The 26,906-nt window shown below is 31.3% G+C and overlaps 2 protein-coding genes across 2 annotated transcripts in view; one reads left to right on the top strand and one right to left on the bottom strand.

Annotated features, from left to right (window-relative positions):
- Positions 1-26,906, bottom strand: part of LOC126844894 (uncharacterized) — a 136,663-nt gene that overhangs the window by 11,250 nt on the left and 98,507 nt on the right. The gene's annotated exons all lie outside the window — the stretch shown is intronic.
- On the top strand, positions 21,541-23,609 carry LOC126844800 (uncharacterized). The gene is made up of 6 exons (XM_050583211.1): positions 21,541-21,639; positions 21,920-22,043; positions 22,105-22,220; positions 22,645-22,896; positions 22,961-23,106; positions 23,336-23,609. Exons 1-6 carry the CDS (start codon positions 21,541-21,543, stop codon positions 23,607-23,609), a joined length of 1,011 nt encoding a protein of 336 aa, XP_050439168.1.

The following is a 26,906-nucleotide window of genomic DNA, read 5'->3' as shown; positions in this document are numbered from 1 at the left end:
AATTAATTCATTGACTCGGTGTATTAAAATCCGATATTTCTGCTAAAACCGACTGATAGAATTTCCGAGTACTTATCGATCCAGATAATCAAATATAATATTATAATTATTCAGTTGATGGTAAGACGGAAATAGCCAACTACTTTCCTACTGTGAACACTTGACCATTTGATTTAGACTTCATATCTTACTTGATATTTATTCGGAATCCGACGACGTTGACATTCTATCGATATCCGATTTATCTTCTTCCTCGTCATCGTCGTCTGAAGCCATGTAAACCAGCTCGATGATAGCTGGGCCACGAGACGGCGGCAATGAATCCAAGTAACGCTGTACTTGAACTACGTTACTATCATCTTTGTCGTTGTCGTTGTCTTCATCGGTCGGAGGCCTTGCTTCGTCGGGAACTCTAATTCTTAATCTGCGGGGCTTGATGCCTTTCCGGGAAGTCGCAGCAGGAGTAGACAGTATGCCAGGCATAGCTATAATACGATAGTGACAACATACAAGAAAACACAAGGCTTCAGAAATGGGGTTATACTTGACCTTGACCAATACATAATAATAATCTATTACGCTAATTTTACAGTAACGAGATTGTACAACTTTCTTTACTTTGTAGTATTTAAAGCCTAACGATCAGTCGACTTGGCGGCTTCTTCCATAATTAATCTTTAAACGCACAACGAGCACTTCCTTAACTATTATTATTTACCGACGTATGTGTGTAAATTGGGTAAACTGTTTTAGTTAACAAATATTAAAAGATTGCCCTTTATCGTATCTTCAACTTGTCCCACACTACTTTCCATAATTCTCTCTCTCGGCATACCACTACATTGTTAGTAAATATTTCCCTATCCCTTCTACCCTCATCGACTTGTAAGCATTATTTTATTTCGATCACTACGGTCATTCTTAGTTTTTCTTTTCATATTAATAGTAGTATTCTTATTTTGTTTATTACAATTATTAAGCGAGTTTCTGATATTTTTTTAAATTAAAAACCCAGGTACAAATACAACGATGGACAATACTTCAAATACTTTTTACAGGTAGTTTAAATTTTGCTTCTTTAAAATACATTTACATTAGAGGTATTAGGTATTAGGTATTTTTTTTATTTTTTAAATTACAATGGATTATTGTATACAATTTTTAAAAATAGTAACGTACTATTACGTTAATTTAATTATTATAAATTAACATATTGAAACGTTCAATATTTTAACTGATTTTTTAAATAAAAGGAAATAATAGCTAGGTATTTGTTTTTTGTATATTCAATTTTTTTTTTTTTTGTATTTTTAAGGGAAAATATTGTAAGTTTAAATAGAAGTGGGGTCATAAAAATTTGTGTTTTCATAAAACCAGGATTGATTATAAAATCATTTAAACCAATATAAATAAATATATTAATAGCCTTGTACTTGCTGCATTCCTAAAAATTTATATGATTACTTGTTTGCTTTTGATAAAATTATCTAAACGAATTAAAAAAAAAAACAAATAATAACATAACAGCTTATTTTGTATAAAACTTGTTTATTTTAATGTTTTCCACTTTTATCATTGCCGTTATAAATGTTTAATGACCAGACATTATTTTACAACAGAGTGGGGCACAAAGCTTTACAGATGCTCAAACATTTGTTATTTTGTATATAAACCTACCTAGTACTCGTGACCCACACTATATAATATAATAATGACGCAGTTGAGCCGACTGCTACAACAGTGTTTTTTTTTTTATGAAAATGACATTATCTATCTTTTGATAATTTTAAGTATTGACTATATTTTTTTAGCGTAGGAAAATTGACCAGGGTTCGTCGTTTAGCTTATACCTAGTATATGATCTAGCGCCCCTAGTTTTTCTATAAATACATGCTCAGTCTAATTCTCCAGATTGGAGCTAATCGTTCCGTCTTAGTAAAATGAAACACTAAAATGTATTACTTGGTGCAGCAAAACCTCTATAAAGCAGTGAAAAAGCATAAGGAAAAAAAAATAAGATGTTTTAAATAATAATATGCGATAATTTTGTTCATAGAAAATTAACAATTTTGTTTTGTTTAATTATATTAAACTTAACATCACGCTAGTGCCTAGTCTTGCAAGTGGCAAATTGGTACGTTATGACCTAACTATCACTATACCCGCCTAGTATACATTTTATAATCAATTATTATTCGTATATCTCTAATTATAATTAATATGTAATGTCATTATATGGACTACATCCAATTCAGTCTAAGAGTATATTATGATTGGGTATAATATGGGCGGTGGTCCGGTAAGCTAATGTTACTAACTACTATGCTGCAGTAGCGCCATATAGTTGAGAAAATATGAATCATATTCCTTTTTAATATAAGTTAAAGTCTCGGGGATAAATATTTCTATGAGAGTTCGCTAGATGGCGCGAACTATACGCAAATAATAGTATGGAATAATATTATTATGAATATAACATTTTAGAACGAAAATTCTTAGTTTTCCTAAATTACATTATATTATTTAAAAAAGGCGAAAACATGTTTACCCTGGTGTTCAACCTGGGCTATAAAACGTCTGTCCTGGTTGAAATTGCACCAGTTGGTGCTCATAACTCAATTGCACAAATTTTGTTTTTTTCAATATCAGAAGTACAGTAAGTTAAGCCGGTAAGTAAAAAAACCTCAATCAATTAGGCAAGATAAATATTTAAATTTTGATTTTAAAACCAATAAGTTAATTTCAATCTACATTTACATAATAACGTTTTGTATTTTAAAATATTTGATTTTGTTGACATAACCGCTTTTAACGCCCACCCGTTAATCGACTGTAGCTCATAAAAATGTATAACATCAAACTACTAATACAACAATTATTATTAATTATATTATGTTCATATTACCTAGTGGCGCGCGGTTTGAAGTCGACGAAAACAAGTAACGTGCTCGGCGTTTTTTTTTGTTTTGACCAAATTCTGAACTGGTGTTTGGTAGTCTGAGCAGCCGCCGCGCCGTCACCCCGGTAGTCGATCAAAGTTGAACTGTACTCAGGGTGCAGGCAGCAGCCCCGAGGTACACCCGGCTGCAGGTCTGCCGCCGCATCTGCGCCCGTCGAGCTGCCGGTTCACCGTATCCATGGCGATCATCCCTATTTCCAAGAACGCGCAACGCATTGCCGGTAGATCTAGGCTGGATGTTGTACGGGCAACGGCGAATCAATATCATATTAAACTTCCCCACACGCATAAGGGTGAGGGCCAGGTCGATGGACGGGACTACGGACGACGGCATCGCGATGCTGATGAACCCTTGACGAAGCAACCAGGCTTTAAAATAATATTTAGTTATTGTTTATAATGCTCTTTTAAAGAAAAAAAAACTTCAAGAAACGCGATTTTTTTTAGGTTTTTAACATTTTTAAATACGATTCTAGTATGCGCTAATTAAACCTTAAAATATTCCATTAGGAACCGATAGACTAATATGCACGAGAAATGCTACAATTTGAAAATGTTGACAATTACGCCTGATAAATCCTTATTTCCTTATATATTATTAAGTCAATGTGAACATTGAACAATAATTCCGAGGACAAAAGAATTCCTAAATTTCTAACTGCATTAATAGTTTCAAGGGAGTAATAATTAAAGTATATTTAAACATGATAGGGTTTTTTTGGCAACAGTAGGACATTTGCTTATACTTTTCAAAATTATTTTGTTAACTATTTTTATAATACCAAAAAGAAAATGCATTTAACTCGGTTTAATATTATAAACAATATTTTGCCGAAAATACAGAGCAATCTTTAGCAATTGATATTTTGATTATTTTTTTATGCTAACTACTAAAAGACAAAAGTAACAATAATTATGTAAAATATTGAAATTTGTCATAAACAGTCGAACGGTGGCCTTAGTTGACAGTTGTTAAAGTATACTTATGATGTGAGTCTTCTTATTTGTTTTGCGATTCAGCTGCTACGGCTGACGATACACAAATACAAATGTATACGTCTTGGAACAAAATATATAATATAGGCAAATTGTGAATGTAGTACCTACATTTTTTTTATGTAACTTACTAAAAGTTGTAACAGTAAATCATTAAAAAGCTCTTTTTATTGTAATTTAATACATAAAAAAAAGGTAAAGGAAATAAGTAAAAAGAATCAAAATAATGCAAAAATGCAAAAAAATTAAAAATCGTCATTAGCGGTTACAATTTATTACATTTTTAAATATAATTTGATCATCTCCAGAAAATATTTATGTCAACTGATTGTAAACGATATGAACGCAGAATGTTGTTGTGTCGCTTTAACAAGAATTAAATATATCTAGTATGGATACCTATTGACTTCGAATAATAGTATCTGAAAAACCCTTAGAGATTAAACTATCCTTATTATCGTCATACTGGTTTAATTTGATTTGCAAATTTTCTATAACATCCTCACTCGCTACATTAATATAATATTAAGTTATAATTTAAATTTTATGATAACTAGTACCGTCATTTGGGTAAAGGTGGAGTGGGCATAAATAGCTATCACTCAAAATTCTGGTGTCTGGCTGAGATTTAACTAAGTAGCTTAAAATTAAAACAACAAGCATCTGGTAGTAAAAATAATTGCAAAGTATTAAAATTAATCATTTGGGAGCAAGTTTAATCTTTAAATTGAATTTTAATTTAAGTTTTTACTTATTAAAAAAAAAAAGTTGTATTTACTTAGTATACCATAAGTTTTTTCTAGAATGGGGCACATAAAATTTACTTAAAAAACTGTAGTGAAGCTTTGTTTTATTAGGGGAAAACCAAACTAAAGGGGGGAATTACAATGTTACGGTAGTAGGTTTGTAGGTTGCAATGAGTAAGGGTGAATCAACAGTCAACAGCTGGTATCTGAAATATATTTGCATTATGGTGTAGGTTTTTTTTTGTCTGTATAGACTGCTACTTTTTTAGAGGTCAAAGTTTTTTGTGTTTTTGTAAGTTTTGAGTGCCCAAGCATATGTTTTAGGTTTTAATGACATTTTTGAAAAGTGATTTTATCACTTTCAGTCAGTTCGGTTCAATTTAAGTCCCGACCCCAATTTTAATGGCTTTTTCCCTTGTGAATATCTGTCGATAGCCATACTTAAGGTTAGGTTACTATTTGTTTTACGGACTATTATAGGCAGTAGTCGTACAATAATACAATATCTATGTGCGCAAATGGTATGTTAATAGTGTATCCGATTCGATAACATTTTCAAGTTTCGACGATTTAATATGACCTTTAGACCTTCAACGTGTAAAATATAACACTTTTTTGTGTCTGGACCAATTCTTTTGAGTGGCAATTCTATAAATCACAAAATGTATCTTCTTGGTATTGAGTCGGATCGATTTAAAATTAAAGTTTCAACATTTACTGTCTCCAATTTTTATTTTTATTTAATAAATAAAAGATCAGGGTATGTTATATTATTCTTGAAAACTAATTTGTCCAAAACATTATTGCATTTTTTTTATATATTCTACGGCTATTTTATTTTGGTTACATCGAGATGCAAAAGTCAAACTACGGTAGCATACCACATGTGTTTTGCGTATATTTAATTAAGCTCAGGTTAGACGACAAAAGGTGTAAACACCAACGGTAAAAAAAAATATAGTAGATAGTAAACCTATGTAAAAAAATGTTTTACAGAAAAATAATACAAATAATATAATATTTGCAAAACATCCATGATGTTCAACATATTTCATCTTACTTCCTTTTAAAGTATTAATCACGTTTTCTCGAAAAATAAAATACTCATTAACCATTATAACAATTTATTAAAACTCATTTTTCTTCATAGCAATAGTATAAGTGATTTATTAATGAAATAAGCCGTTGTCCAGTTATATTGTGATGTGTTAATAGTGATTAAATAGTGTATCTATATATGCAGGATGACTGGTTAATTATGCCCCAATCAATATTATAAAAAATGAAATACTTTTAGCTTCGATGCAGAGTGGCGAAAGTATTTATGAAGTAAAAACCATCAATTAATATAACATTAGTATGTATTAGAATGTAAACCACCAAACATAAAAGGTTGTCGTGGTCAAATCTGAAAGGACAATATGGTAAATTATAATATTTTGCCCTACCCTAAATAGTATCTTATCTGCGGTTTCGACATAATATTATATATTATAGTATATTAATGGACTAGACAATATAGCAACCGTTTTTCTTTTATAATTTTACTTCAATGAACAGCTGTTCTGTACCTGATCGCGTATCACAATGTAACATGCAATAATCTTTTAGCTTATGAATATTTTAAGATAAATATTATATATTATGTTACCTATTTGCAAAATTAATTAAGTACTGGAGATGAATGATGATGTTGATACAATTGTTCACTAGCGTTTAGCAATAGCGTGACGCATATCAGTATAGGTCCTATACTGCGAGCCTAAGTAGACGAATTGCTACCCCTAGTTCCTAACGGTAAATTTATTAGTTTAGGGATTATAATAATAAATCTGTGTTCATAAATACACAATACAATACCTAATGTATCAAGAAATACTTTTCCAGAAAAAAATAAAGGTTAAAAAAAACGCATTATTGCTGAACACAACTCAATTTTTATTAGTTCTTCATTTTTAGTGTTATACTATTATCGTTTATATTTAATCCGTGTATTTTTTTTATTTAAATAAATATTTCGTTAAAAATGAATGTTGTCCAGAGCCAGAAAAAAAACCATAACACTGTGTGGTAGTTTTTTTAGCGCTAATATTTTCATCTTTCATCAGACTGTTTACCAAAATAAATATAAAACCGCGTTCAGAAAACCAATTATTTTCAAGTGTAAAAAAATGATTTCACCGCATGAGCGGATAAACCAAATTGAAAGGGTGTGCACAAAGGGCAGGTAGCCGGATGAAATAATTGGACGCGGTACCCGGAAATAATGTAGTTATAGGTAAAATTACTGTTACATTGTTAGGTATATAGACTTATCCCTATCCTCACTATGAAAACCATCTTACACAATATGCCACCTCACTGACGTACTAACGTATTCGAATATACATTCGGTATTGACCTGTAAATTTTATTCCATTTTTTTTCAAAACACAATTTGGTTTTGCATTGTACTAAGAATGGTAAAGAACAGTTAAATAATTATATAATTTTACTATATTATGTTATACAAATATGTATGGAGAATTTTGAGAAATAGGCTGAAGGACAAGCTTAACAGCTATCGTTAATTTTAGAAACTTAAAATAATACAAATTGGTCGATGTTAAAGATGTTGTTTTTGTTTTGGATATATATTCTTGTTTTTGCACGCATTGGTGTATGACATCAGGTAACTGTTTGAACAAGTCTTTTTCTGTGCTTGTTCAAACATAACAAAATTTGGTTTTTTCCTTATTTCAATAAATAATACAACAAAAAAGCAACAACAACGACAAAACCAAGAAAATATAATTAAAAGGGATTAAATGACATAAAAAATAAAGCAGTAAAGTTATTCATGACCGTATGTGGTAACTCGTAGGTGTCCAGAGACCAATAATTGCATGGAATACACTGCAAGACAAAAAGTTGGAGGCAGGGTGTTTTGTAAAAATATGTCTATAAAATATAGCTTAAATATGTAACCTATTAATTTTATTACATAATTTATCTACAGGGTTTATCTTATCTTGTACATTAAGGTCTTAATAACAACACTCTTGAATTACAATGAATGAATTAATGGCTGTTAATAAAAATTGAATATATCTTTTGCGATATAATTTTAAAGGCATTGACTTTTATTTTTTTGTTTATTTGATGATTTTTCGTTAAAATGTAATACAAAATACTGGAAAAGTATAGTAGTATAATTTTTTTGAGAATAATTTACTATGGGCTTAGGAGAACCACTAACAGATGAAGAAAATGGTAAAATTATGGCTTTCAAGGAAATTGGGCTCTCCAACCGTCGACTTAGTAGAAGCTCAACAGTTCTTGACGATTTTATTAAACTTGATTGAAATTATAACACTAAAAAATCTACTGGACGACCTCCAGCATTGTCAGATCGTGAGAAAAGAGTAATTTTAAGAGCTGCGTCACATTCTGTTTTAATAGTCCTGACGGTTATTTTTTTTACTATCATGATTTAAGAAAAGAAGAAACAATACTTTCAAAATGTAAAATGAGTGGAGGTTCCGTTATGGTATGATGGACTATTGGGTATAAATATGGTGACCAGATAAAAAGGTCTCATTTTAAAACTTAACTCCTCCTCTATCACATTTGGACAATACGTATACGGTTCTACCTATTTTGCCCATGTCATAGTCCATAGGTTGTCTCGATCTATAAACATTGCTTTTATTTTATCTAATTACTCTATTATTTCTATTTCTATTATCAGCTATAAAAACTAATTATTCGAAATTATAATTTCATTATAATGTCAACTTATTAGGTGTGCGTCTTTATGATAAAAATACTTTAAAACTTAATAATTTTAAAATATAAGAAATATTCGAATGTATAATTACTGAAAAGTATAAATATTTAAATTAATTTTTAAAGGTACAATTCATACTAGGTATACAATTTAGACTATAAATACAAAACTGTATTAATATGTTTCCTATATGTTTAACTTTATAAACATGTATTATTTTTAGATGGCCGAATAAATGCTATCAAATACAAAAACCTCTTAACATCTCAAAAATCAATTTTTCAATACATATTCAAGTCAAATTTTATCTTTGAACAGGACAATGCCCCGATTCACACTGCTTGAATAATTAAATCATGGTTTGAAACTAATTCTGTTCCTTATTTAGACTGACCGGTTAAATATTATTGAAAATGTTTGGGGAATTCTATCTAGAAATGTTTATAAAAGTTAAAGGCAGTTTTCGACAACAAACTAATTAAAAAAAGCAATTCAAAAATCTTGTGTTAGTGTTCCTCAAAAACCGTTAAACAAATTGTAAAAAACTATACCCGACAGAATTTTTGCAGTCATAAATAAAAATGGAGGTTCAACTAACTATATATATATTCTTTTTAGTCGCTCATAAATTTCAAATAAATTAAATTTATTGAATAGGTAATAATTTTTTGTATTAAATTGAAATATTATTATAAACAAAAAATGATAATTATATAATATGGTGTTAAATGTACTAATAACCTTAAAATATACATAAATACTATGCCTTTATCGTTTTGTTATGCATTGCAATGTTTAATAGTTTGCATATATTTGCAATATGGATAAAAATAAAATGTTTTATTACAAAAATAATCATTTTCTTTTTCATAATAATCATTATTTTATTAGTTTACATAAAAATAAGTATCGGCTATTATTTTTTTTTATATTTGGTACACACTATATTTATAGTTATCGACCAGTAGTATTTATTAATTATATTGTTATATGCCGGTTAAACTAATGGCAAGTGTAGAAACTACAATTCAGCAAGATTGGAAATGAAAAAGTTTAATGATTTAAGATAATAATATTATAAGCATAACATTTAGGGTCTGAAATTAATTCACGTATAAGTGAAATAATAGAAAAATGTTTTTGTGTAGGCTATTGTTCCTGAGTGAAACACTAATAAAAATGTATAATTTCACTATTTTGTTAATATCGTGTGTCTTGGCTGCCAATGGACATCTAACAAAAGAAGAAACTTAAAACGCTAATACCCCAGTTGACGTATTTAAATTAAATAATAATTTATAAAAACAAAACAATAAAATTCACCTTCATTTTTTTTAAATAAAAAAAAACCTTAGCATATTCTTCGTTCGATTACAAGCAACTACTATAGTGACTACATAATAAATTATTTTTTTAGTACTTAAAAAAGTTTGGTACATTTTTTTTACTCGGAAATATATTCAAATTATACTGAAACAAAAACTGTTTTTCTTTTCCTATCTATTATTGTTCCATAACGGTAATAATTCTACAGAAAATAACATAACACTAAAAATATATTAACATTCAATGTGTTTTACATTTATGTTTTGTAGCTTCAGTATAATTTAAATATATTTATTTAAAAAATGAAAAAGTTTAATGCCCAGATATTTTTTAAATTTCTTACTATTTTTTTTGCCATTTTTGTTATTTATTTTATCGTTCAATGATCAAATGTTATCATGTTACTATATTAATTTTGTTCGTTAATTGACCGGAGAATGATAGGATTTATATTTTTATGTTTGAACAAAATTTTTTAGAGGGTTAAAAAGCTTTTAATAAAAAAATAATTGTTGATAAAAAAATAAACAATGTTCGTGTATTAAGGTCATTAGCATTGTTAAATGTATCCCATTTTTTTTTATACTGGGAATTCTGATATAAAACATTCTTTATATCTTAAAGCCAACATAAAAAAAATATAAAAACTAACATTTGGTAAAAATAAAATTGACACTGACGACCTAAATGGTTAATTTAGTTTTGGGCAGTACTTGAATTCATGGGGAAAAAGTTAATTTAATTTTTATTAAATTTAAATGAATGAATAATAGAATAAAAGTTTCTCATTCATGATATATTCAAATAAATATGTAATCGAATAACGCCTTTATATTGATTCGTTGAATGATAAAATTAAAACAAATTTCAGTCGGAACTACAAACAATTTTCGAGGCCTTTGCAGACTTTGTTGAACCTGGTAAAACATATGTGGGTGACTATACTGACAATAGCGAATTTTTAATAGCCATAAGGGAATACCATAAGGAAAAGGAATTATTACAGGCATTTATAGGTAAGCATATATTATTACATTTCATTTATCATTTAATACATTTTTTTAGCTTCGTTGCGAAGCTGTCAAGCAGTTGTTTTAGGGCATTAAGAAAACAAAAGTCTCATTTAAAAACCTTGTATATAATTTCCAGCTTGGCATAGAAAACAAAAAACATACATAAACATATTTTTTTTTTCTCTCAAGTAATCGACAACCTGGGAGGAGACTGTTTGCACACCATTTCCTCTCATGCCCCGTCAGAAACTGCGTGAGGTGGTAGTTTATTTTCGAGCATTTATTCTTTCTCTTTTTTCGTGATGGGTTAGAAAATGAGCATGGACTATTAAAGGTTTCGTTAGTTATTATTATGCATATTTTGGATGAACGGTTTTCACATAGGTATTACATATTATATTTTAACAGCTTGCGTACGAGTCCGCCACCATGGGATACATTTTTTGTAGTCGAATGATAGGTGATGATTAAGAGGGCGCCACACACCCGTTATTTTCTTCAAAAAACCCGCTTTGCGCGGAATAATTTTACAAAGGCTGTAATCAAAACTAAGAAACCGAATTTTCACATAATATAGACGACAACATTGTCTGTGTTCTACCATCGTTCTTTTTTAAATATTTCAACCAGTTAATGAATAATTAATTAATCAAGAAAGGGCTTTTTTGACTTTTTTAAAAATGATATAGCGTATTAGGTATATCGAAAAAATACGGATGATGAAACACAGATAATTTTGTCATAAATAATATGTATTAATTTCTTTCCTTAACTATATATATGAAGCCTGAGAAAAATTAATTTTTTTTTAAATCGCTGTCAAGGATGCTGTGACAGACGACAGTCCGAAAAATAATTTCAATCCGATTTCAATAATTTTTTATATAATTTGGTCGCTTTTTGGATATTCCTGGGCTACTGGGACATGTACAGCTGCTGTTGATATTTTATTAATTTGTTAAAAAATGTTTATTTTTTTTTGTTTGTTTTAGATAATGTGAGTGCACCTCTATTTGTAGAGTATCTGAAACTAGCATACCAGAAACAAAATGAGGATAAAAAGGAAGTCACAAATTTAATTGACTTCGCTAAAGAATGTCTTCAAATAGTAATAAATAAATTAAAAACAACAATGAAAAAAGGAACTATTAAATCATAAATAGAAACTATTCCAATTATAATAAATATCTTGTAAAGTCATTTGCACAATTATATACATTGTATTTTCACAGTTATATTAAATAAATAAATCTCCTACACACTGGGCTAGAGTTAAAATAAACTAACTTATAATCCAAAACAACCCACATGCCCCTCTCCTTTAAAATAAAGCAATTGTCTGAACGTCAAAATGTCTACAGAATCCGTACGTGACCACTTTTCGTATTTCTTTTATTCGGATCTCAGTGTGCATGCAGTGTTTTATCTCAAATTAAGAGTTGTTGATTATTATTTTTTTTTCGTACAGTGAACTTTTCACAATGCTTACCTATACTTGTGTAATATCAGTCTGGCAATCGCATTTAATCAAGTGTACAATGTGAAAGACTAAGAAAGCTTTATAAGCCGTTTAAAGGCCATTAGCAACAAGCAAGTTGGTTAAAGACTATTCTGTATTACCAGAAAGTTCTATAAGTTCGAAATATTTGTTCAGAAATTTCAAATGTAGCGAACAACCTTATTATAGGGCAAATAAATTAATTTATACTTTCTTTTCTACCATATTGTATTTACACCTATTTTATGCAGTCTAAATTTGTATTTTTTAACAGTTAGTATTTTGTCTGACAAATACCATGTAATCATCGTATCTCATCATCAGCATCATGTACCTTAGCGGACCACGAAGGCCCAACGCCGTCATCATCATCGTATCTAATAGTTTAATATTACTATATAAATTTAATTATAATTGGAAGTTAACGTTTTATTTAATAAACGGTGTAATATTCACACCGACCACCACAACTGTCTGTTGTCACTGCCAAAACTAAAAAGGTGGGTGGTATCGAGCATATTTTTGTTTTATGTTTGTTTACAGTGACATAAAATATTTGAACAATATGTACTTCCGAAGCGAGTACACTTAAGGAAATCTTGTTACTGGTGTATGAACGAAGCAATTGGCGCCTTTGATCACATGTGATAAGCAGTGATAAACGTTCTGTAAATAACACTAATGAAGTGTGCACCATAGCTTTGACGTGCGATTTTTTATTCATAGATGGCGTCACACGTTTCGCTAGCGCATCACAATTATTCACAATAACTATAAAATAAAGGTTTTAGGAATTTCATATTATTCGTCATTATACCTGTTCCGTTGTAATGCAACTACTAACTTTTTTCTTTTAATTGCCCACTATTTATTATAGGTACTTTATATGTATATATTGATACATTTTAAGAATTACAGTAGCATTCATAAGAATTATCCATACTGTACCTATATAAGGTCTGGCGTTCCCAAAGGTAATAAATTCAATTTTCCAACATATTTTCCCCCTTATATTAAAATGTTAGGCTTTATATTAGGTATAGTCTAGCTAACCTAACCTAACCTAACCTTACGGGAGAAGAACCGTTGGGGGACTTTTCCAATAACATATGCCATATTACTCATTTTGTTACTATGTACTTAATATTCTATGTCTAATACTGTGTCATGACATGTCTACCGATAAAATAAATTATTACCGATTAAATAAAGTTGTCTTTTTTATCTACTCTATTCTAATTATTTATTTAATACTTCTGATTCATCCCCTTATTTTTTACTTTTATATGTCTACTATGCAAATGCAGGTGACAGGTTTATCGTTTCTATTTCTAATAGGTATAACCTAAATTGAGTTATAATATTGAGGGACTAAATAAAATAGTGCAGAATATATTAAATTATATTCTATTTTTATTAATTATATTAATATTTTAAATTGAAAATCGTGTTGAATTCAAATTTAGGTTTAGACCTGCTTTAGGGACGAATTAAAGTTACAAAAATAATGGTAAAACCTCTACCCCTAGAAGTATTTATAATAATTAGCGATAATTTGATTTCAAGGTTGTTAGCATATGCATTTGCTCGTTTGTCCGAAGCGTATACAGTACGCCTTAAAACACAATTCATCGCAATATTATATATTTATTTAGTTTTTTCATACAAAATATACTTTTATAGACAATTTTGTTATATTCTATAGAAAGGTGGCTGCGCAGTAAATTGTGTTCGGATAGTTACTTTAGTTTCGCGACGAAGAAAAAGCGGTGCAAAATAATTCAAATTGTAGCGTCTTAAAACATGTGTTTTGTATCGAATATACGTCGTTTATGTTAACAAAAAAAAGCAAATATCGATAAAATCATTGTTCCAAATGACAATAATATGTGCTTAAAAATGTATATTTTTTTGATATTAGGGTGGATATGGTTACTAACCTTAAAAATAGTATGGTTTTTCCCTCAAATTTGAATGGTGAAGAAGTGGACTTTTTCCACTTCCCTCTGCTTCTCCAAAGTACCAATTAAATGAAATTTGAGACTTAAAGAGTTGCTACTCGAAGTAATTGGTCCAGTACATTTCATTTTTTTTACAGCGGGATATAGGACGGCAGTTTCTATTACAAGTCAGCAATATTGTTGTTTTTTAGTTCACTGTTTGTATATTAAATAATATATTTTAAACATAATTGTAATTACCAATTGTACTTTACAAAATAATGATTTATTTAAAACAAACTAAATTTTAAATTATTTATAATTAGCCTAGTTATTAAAAGAATAATATATTGTTATTGTAGAAAAAAAATTAAAATCATGTATATAAATCACAAAGAAGTGGAAAATGTATCTTGGACAATTTTGAATATTATAAATATGGATTAGCTGTACTTTATTGTTACTGCACAAAATTCTACTTAAACATATTTTGTAAAATACTATATATATTTATATAATTATCAAATAAATGTAAAATATACGTGAAAAGGCGTTAAAACAACCTGAAAAACGATTATATTGCATTGTATATAGTTAAAAAATATATTTGAAAATAATCTGCAAGGTGATAGATATACCGTATCGTATCGTATTGGTACTTAATGATACAATTGTGCTCGGTGTAACATAATATAAAGATAAACTAGTATACAAAAATGTAATATTTTTGTATTTCTTAAATAAATGTTCTTTTGGAATACCACAGTTTTACAAATGAGAAAACGTAGTCCAAATCTGGTTGTAAGGCAAGTATATCGTCGACAAATACTCTAAAGTTTTCAATAGCATCTCCTAAGGTCATTCCGGTAACGTCTATGTCGGGTGCAATATCTCCAATATGCAATGATTTTTTTGCTAAGATAACAAATTCAATTGACGATTGCAAATTCTCGAGGGTGTCAAAAATATTTAACTTAAACATGTCACGCAATTTTTTTATGAACATTGGTATTTTTTCCGAAAACGGTATAACCGAAAATTTCTTTAGTGCTTTGGTGAGGGAATCGTATCCGGGGCCTTTCAATAGGATAATGTTCTTAGAGTACATGACTTGTAAAATTATTAAGAGTTTTTTGTAAGCAATATAAGCGACAGCTTTGGATACGACTAGCTGATACCATATGAGGTATTTCGGATGAACAATATTCCTAGCTAGTTGGTAGACTTCGATGATGGTTTTCTTCTGACCATCCAATTCGACCCTGAATTCGTTTATAATTGACAAACTGTTATGAGTATTAGACGCACTGTCGATTAAATTTTTTAACAACACAACATTCAAGTTGAACATTTTCGCGTTTGGTGTCCTAATATTGAAAGAGACGGTCAAGTACAAGTAAATGGCCTGCTCATTAGAAGACACGAGAAGTAACATATTGTTTTCTGTATTATTCATCGAGTCACGAGGCATCTCCTCGTCCGAAATATAAACATAATCAGATCGACTGGCAATTTCCGCTAATGAGTTGGGACAATAACTTAAAGAAAAGTTCTCCAATTTATTTATAATCATATATTGGTACCGTTTAAATACGGTCATGTTTGACTTGATATTTCCCAACGAGTTGAGTTTTTGCTGAATTGAACCTATATACCAAACCTCATTCGTGCTTAATAATTCTCTATTGCTTATATACAAAAGTAAAGCGTAGCAAGAATCAATAACATTACGGTTAACTGGATAAACATCTGGTTTGTTCTCAATTATAACTCGCATAGTCTCAAATACAACCGGTAAGTTCCTGCTGATCGAAAGGATAGCGTGTTTTACATGAGATAAACATTTATTTAGATCCCCGACTCTTTTATTCCACATAATATTTTCTTTGATTGAAAACATGTCTTGGGTTAAGTACTCGCACTTGGATAATATAAAATCAGCCATCATTACTTGCTTCTTCAAAAGCAAAGCCAAGGTGCAGTTAACCGTTATGTAGGAAACACTGACTTCCGTTAACTTACGCAACGGTGGTATGACTTGCGTGTAACCCACTTCCTCATACTCGGCATCCCTAAGCATGCTGTTGATTAGTACAACGTCTGCGGGGTAGGACCTTAAGACTTTTATGCTTTCCATATAATTTTCGAGAACACTAATTACCATTAACGAATTGCACTCTACGCCTAACTGTTCCAGCAAACTATCGGTTACGTCTGTGAGGACGTTCGATTTGGTCAAATAATCGGCAATAACATATCTTAAATATTCGTTGAGTCGAATCTTTGGGTTGAGAATATTAAACGATAAGTCCTGCGGTTGAAGCAAACCTAGTTCCTGGAAAGTCATAAGAGCACTTATGGCGGAATTGTAAGCAAGACTATCAATTGTACGGTTTTGAAAAGTGATCGGGTCGACTTTCATAAGTAATAAAATCAATTTGAATGCGACCGTTCTCAAACAGTCGAACGCCAACAGTTGAAATTTGACGATGTCCTCGAAAAATATGTTATCCAACACAGATTTGTATGCATCGTACAGCGTGATAACCTCGAATTTCCATTTTACTTTTAACAACTTAAAGTAAATAGTTCCACTGGGATTGGTTAATTTAAGTTTCAGAAATTCTTTTAACATCAATTTGTTTACGTCAAAGATTTTTGTGATATCATTTTCATATTGATGACTGGATCGGGGGATAAACATATCCTCGATAACTTGATACTGTATCAAAGCGTCTTCAATGTACAGGTCCCTATCCTTGCCCCGATTCATAGCGGATTTGCGCGCTAAATCATCGTCAAACATCGGCGGTGTGCACCATGCAATTGTATAAGCTTCGACCATATTTTTAAGACGGAAGTGAACTATTTTAATTGATCTAGTCAGGCGATAAATGGCTGTCTGATCACCATTGTAATGTTTTGAAACGGAGTACACTTTTTCGCTGTTTATGTATAAGTACATGACCGCGTTAGCAAAATTTCTGTCCACTTCGCAAACGAATTTTTCGGAATAAGAAAAAATATTGACAAGAATATCCAACAGAAATTTTTGATTCACTGACGATTTGATACTCGACACACATTCCGAAAACATTTCAGCCGACGTTTTGCACGTTTCTACGAGCATTTCGAGAATGGCAATTAAATCAATAAATTGATGTGAATACTTACAGCACAACGATTTGAACATCATATCTGAATAGTGGTCTACGTTTTTCTCGTCAAAACTTGTTGAACCAACTGGTCGAATCTCCTTCTCCAATGTCGTATTCTTGTTTCCAATATACAAATCAACTGTTTTTAACTTTTTCCAACTGTTGGTAGTAACGTAGTTCTTAAATTCCTCGGCTCGTCTGTGTTCTGTTAATCCTGCACTTACGAATGCGACACAAACGGTCATCAAGATGAAGAGAAAATCCATAATTTTGAACAAGATTGTCCGAAAATCGTTTAATACGCTTTGTGATTATTGTACCTTATTGCAAGTATTCATTTTATAATGTTACAACTTTTGAGAACAACTGAAATGCTTTATATGCTGAAGTGTTACAATAATATTTTATTTTCTACAAAGATATCATTGTTTTTAAATTGTAAGAAGGTAAAGACACAAACGTATTACTGTTATTTTTCTTGTAACGTATGTGACTATAGACGTATTTTTTTCTGTTTGAATTGAATTGAATTGTACATTTTTTTTTTTTTGATTACCAAGTAAATAAGACTGTTGTTGTTTTTAACACATCCGACTTGTACGAATAAAATGCAAAACTAGGTCTATATTTAATGTATAGGTAACGTGGCGTATTTGGAGCAAAAAAAACAAATTACGGTGCGTGAAGTAATTAAGGAATTGTACTCGTATACACTAGGTACACAGTTAGTCCTGGCTTTATGGTGCATTACTATTTATTTTTATCAAACTATCTCATAATGTATTATATGTCTGAGCCCTCAAAATTCCAAGCTAACAAAAAATGCAAAACAATGGTCTTTTGGATCAGTTTTGAAAAAAGTAACATTTTATCATGATTAAATTATTATAAATACAGGGTGGTTCAGTCATTAAGGATAAGACACCTATTATTATTTTTAAGATAGTTGCGGTTTGATAGTTTTCTTTTTTAAAAGGGTTTTTTGTTTAAGTACCGTACTTACTCCAGCCCATATGGTCTTACGGAGTTCTCTTCTTGGATACCGATAAACACAAGAATAATCCAGGCATTTCAGTCAATAGGCCTGCGCATCGTTATTAAGATGCCTTAGTTTGTCGACAATAAACAATTACACAATTATTATTTATTTATTTAAAGGATTTACGCACGCCAGGGCAACAGAGTACACATAAACCATAATAATTAAGATAATAGTTGTAGAACATAATTATAATAATAATAATAGTAAAAAGCCAGTACAATACAGAGCATAGTTGGGTCGGGGCATAGTGGGGACGGAGAGGTCACAGATCTACAGATTTTATTATAACTGAAAGTGGTAAAATCACTTTTAAATAAACGCTTCGATGAGAATCTGTGGATAGTATGTTCAAACCAGTTATACGATAAGGGTTGATCGTCTGTCTATAGAAATGTACTGTCATAGTTACCCATATATCGTAGTTAACAATATAATGAAAATATTTTCATTACCTATTGGCTGTTGATTCACTCACACATAGCAACCTAGAAACTGACTACGGCCAAAGTGTAAATTTACCCAATTTTTGGTGTTTTTCCTTAATAAAAAAAAAAGTTTACTACAGATTTTTGAGAAAATTGTATATGTTATAGTTCCATTTTAGATCTACCTTCGGTCTAATTTTCAGATCTAAATTTTTAAAACTTTGCTTAAAAAACTGTAATAAAGAAAAAAAATTGTGTGGGTCTCGGGACCCGCGGCAGAAGTGAAACTTCAAAACGGTGTGATACATTAGGATTTTTTCGGCAATAACTAGTCATCGTAACAATATAATCACTAGAAAATTCAAAAATTGCATGTATTTTAAATATAAAACTTTAACTGCTTACAGGCAGAGGTTAGGATTGACTTAGAAATTTCTAATTAGGCTTAAAATTGTTTATTTTTTTTTCCAATCGAATGACACTCCGGCAAAGTAAAAATTCAGACATCACCCAAATAAGAACCACCCTAATACCTATATAGTCTTCCTGATTTGAAATTATAGAACCAAGTGGATTGACAATCATGTTGAACAGGAGTATTATCATTTTAAACTATTGGAAGTGCTGGATGATGTGGATCAAGAGGTACTAATATATCTAAAGCATGGTTTACCAAAACTGAACTAGAATTTGAAAACAGTAAATTAAGAGATATGTCATTAACAATAAGAACTGGGTTGTGTTGATACATATTATGACAAGAAAATCACGTCAGAACTCTGTGTTCTTAAACCACTATAAATTAAACCAACTCCTTCAATATAAAATTTAACACCAGGAAGATTATAATCAGCTGTCGAAATAACAGTCTTATTAGCACTAGCGTTCGATAAGATGTACTCAACGGACTCAGCATGGGTAGAGTAAACACTGACCGGGCTAGTCGGCAGAATATAACACGCGCCGAGAATAAACTTCCACCACCGGTAACAGATTGTTACCGGAATTGTTCAACGTTGTCGTGTGGAGTGGTAATAACATCATATACTAAGCTTTTATGGACACAAATGGCTACCCCACCACCTCTTAAACAAAACTAGTTGTATCACTCGATCAACACGGTACACACTGTACTCATCAAAACCAAGTTCAGCATTCAAAATAGACTCGTTTAGCCAGGTCTCAGCCTTACTTTCAATTGTTGCAAACTTGTCATCTTCAGATGACTAATGATTTTGCGACAATAGAATACCGCTTAAACTTGGCTCGCCTCGAGCCACGTTGGCTAAGAAACCAGTCCTTTTAATAAGAGTATCACTCTTAGGCATAATGAGATAATATTAACTATGCAGAGAGAAAAATTAACTATATATTTGCGCGGTAGAACACATGTTCACTGCACAACAGCTGATATTGATAATGAACAATGACTTAAAAGTAAAATCAAGTAAAAAAGTCCTGCTGCACCATGATCGCATGTAATTTTTACAAATCTTTTCTTACTTAATTTTTTCAAATATACGCTATATTATTAAAAAAAAAAAAAAAAAATGCGGTATTTAAGGGAAAGACGGTTGTTTTCCGGGCATCATGTACACCACGCAGATTCCGTAATGATTTACACATATCATGTAGTGTAGTCCGTAATAATTTTAAATTTTTTTTAGAAATATACAGACTTCCTACAGGTTTGTTGGAGTTTAATTTCTAATATCGTTACTAAAAACAATTAAAAAATTAAGTAAGAAAAGACTTGTAAAAATGAGTCATATCAAAATACTATTTTAACGTTTAAAAGTATAATTTTGATAATCGAGGTTCAAAAAGACCTATAAATTGTTGGGCTCTTTGCCTCGAGAACACCTCAACTGTCAGTTGAATTATTTACCACTAGAGACTGTTCCTTATTTACTTATTATACATTATTTTTTCAAATATACGCTATATTATTAAAAAAAAAAAAGAAATACGGTATTTAAGGGAAAGACGGTACAGAACTAATAGTTTTGTAATAGTACATTTTTTTTAATTTCTCGTATTATTCTTGGAATATATTTTTTTTAATTGTTACAGTTTTGAGTTAACATATTAAAACTAATAGTTTTATAATGGTACATTTTTTTAATTTTTTCGTATTCTTCTTGGAATATTTTTTTTTTTAATTGTGGCAGTTTTGAGTTTATTATTATTGCGTATGGATTCCCATTGACCGGCAGTAGGTTATAAGGCCTCAGTTCGGTCTTCTATGTGGAGAATGATAGTCTCTAGTCTCTCTCTCTCTAGACAATTTCCTTCCCAAAGAGAGAGAGACATCACCCGTAGCCGAGTATCTAGTTTTGAGTTCAGGCGTCGGTATAGCCTTGTTAATAATATACGTCAACACATTTAAAAAATATGTATTGGCTAAAATAATGGACAACAACACTGGCGGTGAAAAAAATATTAAACAAAAAATGCGTTTCTATTGATTTATTCTACTATTCTATCCATACTCGATATTATTGTTGTCTAGTTTTGTTAGTAGGTCGCGTTAGAATAAAACCCAAGACAATTCTCTTATTTGTATTACCTATCTTTACAATAGGTAATAACGCTAAACGTCATGCGCCCTTTATTTAATCTTCTCAAAGCCCCTTCGTGGTTTGTATCGAAGAGGTCAATGATGGACATGGGCGTAAGGTACGGGTCATGTCCCGCGGTCGCCATTAACGGATTTGGCCGTATCGGCAAGTGTTTACTTCGTTTGGCTGGTTCTAAAGACGTGAACGTAAGTTAATTAGCAAACAATATTTATCTTTAGCGTGTATATATACCATAATATTACATATAGGATTTCTTTAAATTTCTTATTTTTAAATTTGTTATGTCTAAAAATAATATTGTAAATCCTTATTGAGATTACAACGTGCTCGAAATATTAGACATACTCTTTATGGTAAAAAAATCAAAACAAATTATGAAAAAAACTGTCAAAAAAAAAAATGGTCGTTGGGTGTACTTAATGGTTCTGAATACTTGTAAAATTGAATGTTCATTCGTCCGCACAGGTGGTGGCTGTTAATCAACCGTTTTTCGACATCAAACAGATAGCCAACTCTCTCAGGTACGATACCGTACACGGTGCCTTTGACGGACAAGTAGATGTGAAAGAGAAGTGTATACTCGTAAACGGTAAGCGAGTAATGTTTTCTACGGTAATATGTATAAGCGACTAATCCGCGTGTGTTTAAAGGGAGAACCATCACAGTATTTCACGAAGCAAATCCGGAGAACATCAAATGGAAAGACGCTGGAGTGGATTATGTGCTCGAGTCGTCCGGAGTTTTCACTACAGTGGAAGCGGCCAAGGTTCTCATTTAAGCTATCTAAATTTTAAATTAGTAATTAGAGCTTATCAACAATTATTGGGCAGCTATCGTAAATAACTATTATTTATAGATGTACAGGGTGCAAGTTTAGGATGGGAAGAGGAGAGTGTAATATTACTTTTTTATCTTCGCAATTTACTCAAAATATATACGTTACCATTTAAGTTTCAAAAGTCTATATAAAAACAACTAATTTGGGAGGAGGTTAACTTAAATAGTGGCGTGAAAAATAATTGTCAATTATAAATAAAGTGTAATGATATTAGTTTTGTTGATATTATGAACTAACCAAAATTACAATTTACTAATATTTTTGTTGATTTGTTGTAAGTTTTACATAATTTTTGGGCTTCGTTAAATTTTTTTAATTGTTTATATTTTTTCTTGTACCGTTTTTTGTATAGAAACACATAACCGCAGGAGCCAAAAAGGTTGTGATCACTGCACCTAGTAAAGACGCCCCCACTTTTGTCAGGGGAGTGAACTTTGACGAGTACAAAAAATCCATGGAGGTCGTGTCCAATGCTTCATGCACTACTAACTGCGCCGCCCCGTTGGTGAAGATCTTGCACCAAAAGTTTGGCATTCAGAGCGCTTTGCTCACGACCGTACACTCCATGACCGCAACCCAGGACGTCCATGATGGGTTGAAGAAAGTAAATACGACCTGTGATACACTGGGTATTTCTTATGTCTTAACTGAGTGATTTTGGCACACAGAGAGCCGCCTCATACAACATCATTCACGGCACGACAGGTGCCGCAAAGGCAGTGGCGCTTGTCATGCCAGAACTCAAGGGGAAAATCAACGGAGACGCTGCCAGAGTGCCCACCTTGGACGTATCGCTTTTGAAGCTGTTTGTCAAGTACTTACACCAAACGTCGTTTACACGGGGGGTAGCGATATGACTGGGTCACTCGGAATGCTCATTTTGTACTCCCATGTTTAACCGGCCAATGACTACATTTCCAAAAAAGTATATTCGATTAAACTGATGTCGGGTCGAGATTAAACACAGTCATTGTTTAAATACTATTAATTGAAATCTGTATAAAATGTCAGTAACCATTTTTTTTTATCATTATCTCTATTAGCGTTAAGGAATCGGCGTGCGTGGAGGATGTTAAATGCGAGATAAAAAAACAAGCGGAGTCTTGCATGAAAGAAGTGGTGTTTTACCACGAAGAGAAGAGCGTCAGCTCGGATTTCATTGGCACTCAGTTTTCTTCAGTAGTCGATGGCAACCAGATCAACGTGGTTGACAAATTCATATCGGTCGGCGCATGGTACGACAACGAAGTGGGATACGCCTGCCGAGTGTTGGATCTCGTCAAACACATCATCAAAGAGGACAGAAAGTGTGGTTGATAACCATCATATTAGTTTGTTTCGTAACAGTTGTGCAACCGATACATAAATATACATATATAAACTTTCTTAAAAGGTTTTGTTTAAAAAAAAAAAAAAAAAAATGATCTCAGAAAATATGGACACTCTCCGTGTTAATACTTACAAATGGTAATGTTAATTTTGTTCAGTAATTGAAACATGTCATGTGATATGTTTAATAACAGTATGAACAATTGAACAGATTATTTTAATTTTTGAAATAATCACAAGATACAGGGTGATACTATGACCCGCAGTCAATGTTTTAGAAATATTAGACTTTTTAAATCAATTATTTTTTAATTATTACTAATTTTATTTATTTTTTGATTATTAGTTATCCGTTATGTGTTAAAGCCTATGGTTTTAACACATAACTCTCAGAGAAAAGCTATAGAAGATATTTCTAATTTACCTTCTAAGATTTTACGTGTAGAATTTAATTCTGATAATATTCATATTTATAAATACATTAACATAGTCTGACATTGCCATTTAATAAATATAAATATTTACAAGAAATGCTTAAGTGTCTTTTCATCTTGACTTGCCTAAAAATATTATTGAAACACAATATAAATTACAATGTTTGAGTGGAATAAATATTAAAACATGACACTATTATTATCAATTAATGATTATTTAAGTAACACTGTAAACACTACACTTTGTCGTCACATGTATTCATATTTCATTTTTGTAACACCCAATAGTATTATAGCTATTGTACTCATACTACATTGTATTCAGTTATAACGAATTTATACAATTATAATTCTATATAATTCTATTCATTTTTGTTATTTTGACATTTACATGTCTTAGCTCTGGCACATAACCAAAAAAGTTTTTCAGCCGAGTCTGCAACCACAAAAGATCATTTTCATGTCTTGTTGAAGTACCGAATAAATTTAGAGTAGTGGTGGAATTATAGATAATGATATAGTATATTAACGAGCGGTAACAAGCTAGTATAATTATGTAGAATCAAGTTTCTGGCTAAAATTGTAGTGTTTATTATCTGGCTTAAAAAAATTCATAGAGAAATTAGGCTATTAAACTGTTTTGAATTTATTATTTAGTTCTAATTTGAACGTTGAACGTACAACATATTTTTTATCTCCTATATCTTACCCTTATCACTAACCCCCTATCTCCTACCCCTATATCCCACCCCTATCACTAACCCCTTATCCCCTACCCCTATATCCACCTCCGACCCATCTCCGTGTGGTAACGCTCTTTTGGTAACGCTTTTTTCCGGTTATTTGCCATAGCTTATTCCACCCCTTTCTCATACCCACCCCATTTCTTTTTTCGTTACGCTCTTTTGGTAACGCTTTTTTCGGTTATGTGCCAGAGCTAATTCCACCCCTTTCCCATACCCACCCCATTTCTTTTTTCGTTACGCTCTTTTGGTAACGCTTTTTTTCGGTTATTTGTCATAGCTAATTCTACCCCTTTCCCATACCCACCTTATCTTCAACTCTTTCGCTTTTTTCGTTACGCTCTTTTGGTAACGCTTTTTTCGGTTATGTGCCAGAACTAAGACATGAAAATGTCAAAAAGTGTTACCAAAAAAAGCGTTACAATGTTATCTGATAAGAGATAACATGGTAACAAGATAGAGGTGGGAGATAGGGGGTAAGTGATATGGGTGATGATAGGATGTGGTAGATACGAGGTGGTAGATAGGGTGAGTGATAGGGGTGGGAGATAGAGTGGAAGATAGGGGTGAATGATAGGGGGTAGATGATGAGAGATAGGGTAGGAGATAGGGGATAGGGGATGGGAGCTAGTGGGTACGGGATAGGGAAAGATATAAAAGATAAGAGATATTTTATACGTTCAACGTTTAGATTAGAACTAAATAATAAATTCAAAACAGTTTAAGGGCCCAAATTCTCTATGAATTGTTTAAGCCAAATATTAAACACTACAATATTAGCCAGAAACTTGATGTTTTAATATACTAGCTTGTTACTGAATCTTAATATACTTCCACCACTACTTGTAAATGCTCTTTCGTGGTTGCAGACTCGGCTGAAAAACTTTTTTTATTGGCATTCGGAAAAAGGATGTTCGAAGAAACAATACGGATTGAAACCTAACATTTTTTGTTATTGACAAGACATTATTGCCATAAAATCACGAACAACTTTTTTATAATACTATAATATGAACCACATATTTGAGAAACAACGGAAGTCACCAAATATTGAAAAATGAGATAACACATGGGATACGTTTTATATTGATATATAGTATTATAAGTAAACACGCCTTATTATGATTAACTACGTGTATTTCAGAATGAACATAAGTCCAGAGTGTTCACTACAGTAATAAAACCACACATTTGCATGACGGAAAATCATGTATTTGAGAAATGACGTAAGTCCAGCAATTTCAAATGCATCCCCCAAGGCCAGAACGAGGTCAATATTTTTTTTTTTTTTTAAGTTGTGTATCCTAAACGAGCACTTTCCATTGGACCTTTCAGTTTCGCCGATATATAACACTGGTAGCGTTAAAACAGTTTTTTTATTGTTTTCTCCTAATTACATTTTTTGGACTTGCGTTGTTTCTCAAATATGTGGTTCATATAGAAAACATAATTTTTGGGAGACTATTTAGTAACCTCCATGTGATGTTCCCTGGTAAACGCTAACAGGTTGAATATTTAAACGTACTTAATTATTCACAAGTATTCTTTTTACTCAACTTACTTCGTTATTAGTCGGGAATCAAAAAAACTAAAAAAAAAGACGTGGTACTCAGTGTACTAATGACAGCAAAATATATACCAGAAGAGTCCACACATATTAAAAAAAAACAGTACAGTGGGGTCGGGGTATAGTGGGTACGGAACATAGTTGGGTCGGGGCATATTGGGGACGGGGAGGTCACAGGTTTATAGGAATTTTTAAATTTGAAAGTGATACAATCACTTTAGAAAAACGCTTCGATGCAAATCGGTAGTTAGTATTTTCAAGATAGTACAGTCCAAACCAAGCACAGTATAAACCAGCAAAGTTAGAAAGTATTAAATTGAGGTATTTATAAATAAGTATCAAAGCGTTTATTTGAAAGTGATTTTATTCAATTTTATCACTTTTATTTATAATAATTCTTGTAGACCTGTGACCTCTCCGTCCCCTCGTTGCTTTGATTCTATTATGCCTATACTCTACTGTACTAGTCCTTTTGTATAAAATACCCACTATGCCCCGACCCCACTGTACTGTTTTTTTTTGCAAAAATGTAGTGGACCAA

This window comes from Adelges cooleyi, unplaced genomic scaffold, assembly GCF_023614345.1.
Source record: "Adelges cooleyi isolate 19-005CV unplaced genomic scaffold, UGA_ACOO_1.1 ACOO_flye_CR_arks_rails_tigmint_CR_PRNA_651, whole genome shotgun sequence".
Taxonomy (NCBI): Eukaryota; Metazoa; Arthropoda; class Insecta; order Hemiptera; family Adelgidae; genus Adelges; species Adelges cooleyi.
Note: the sequence above shows the minus strand (reverse complement) of the source record. Positions and strands in the feature narration are given on the sequence as shown.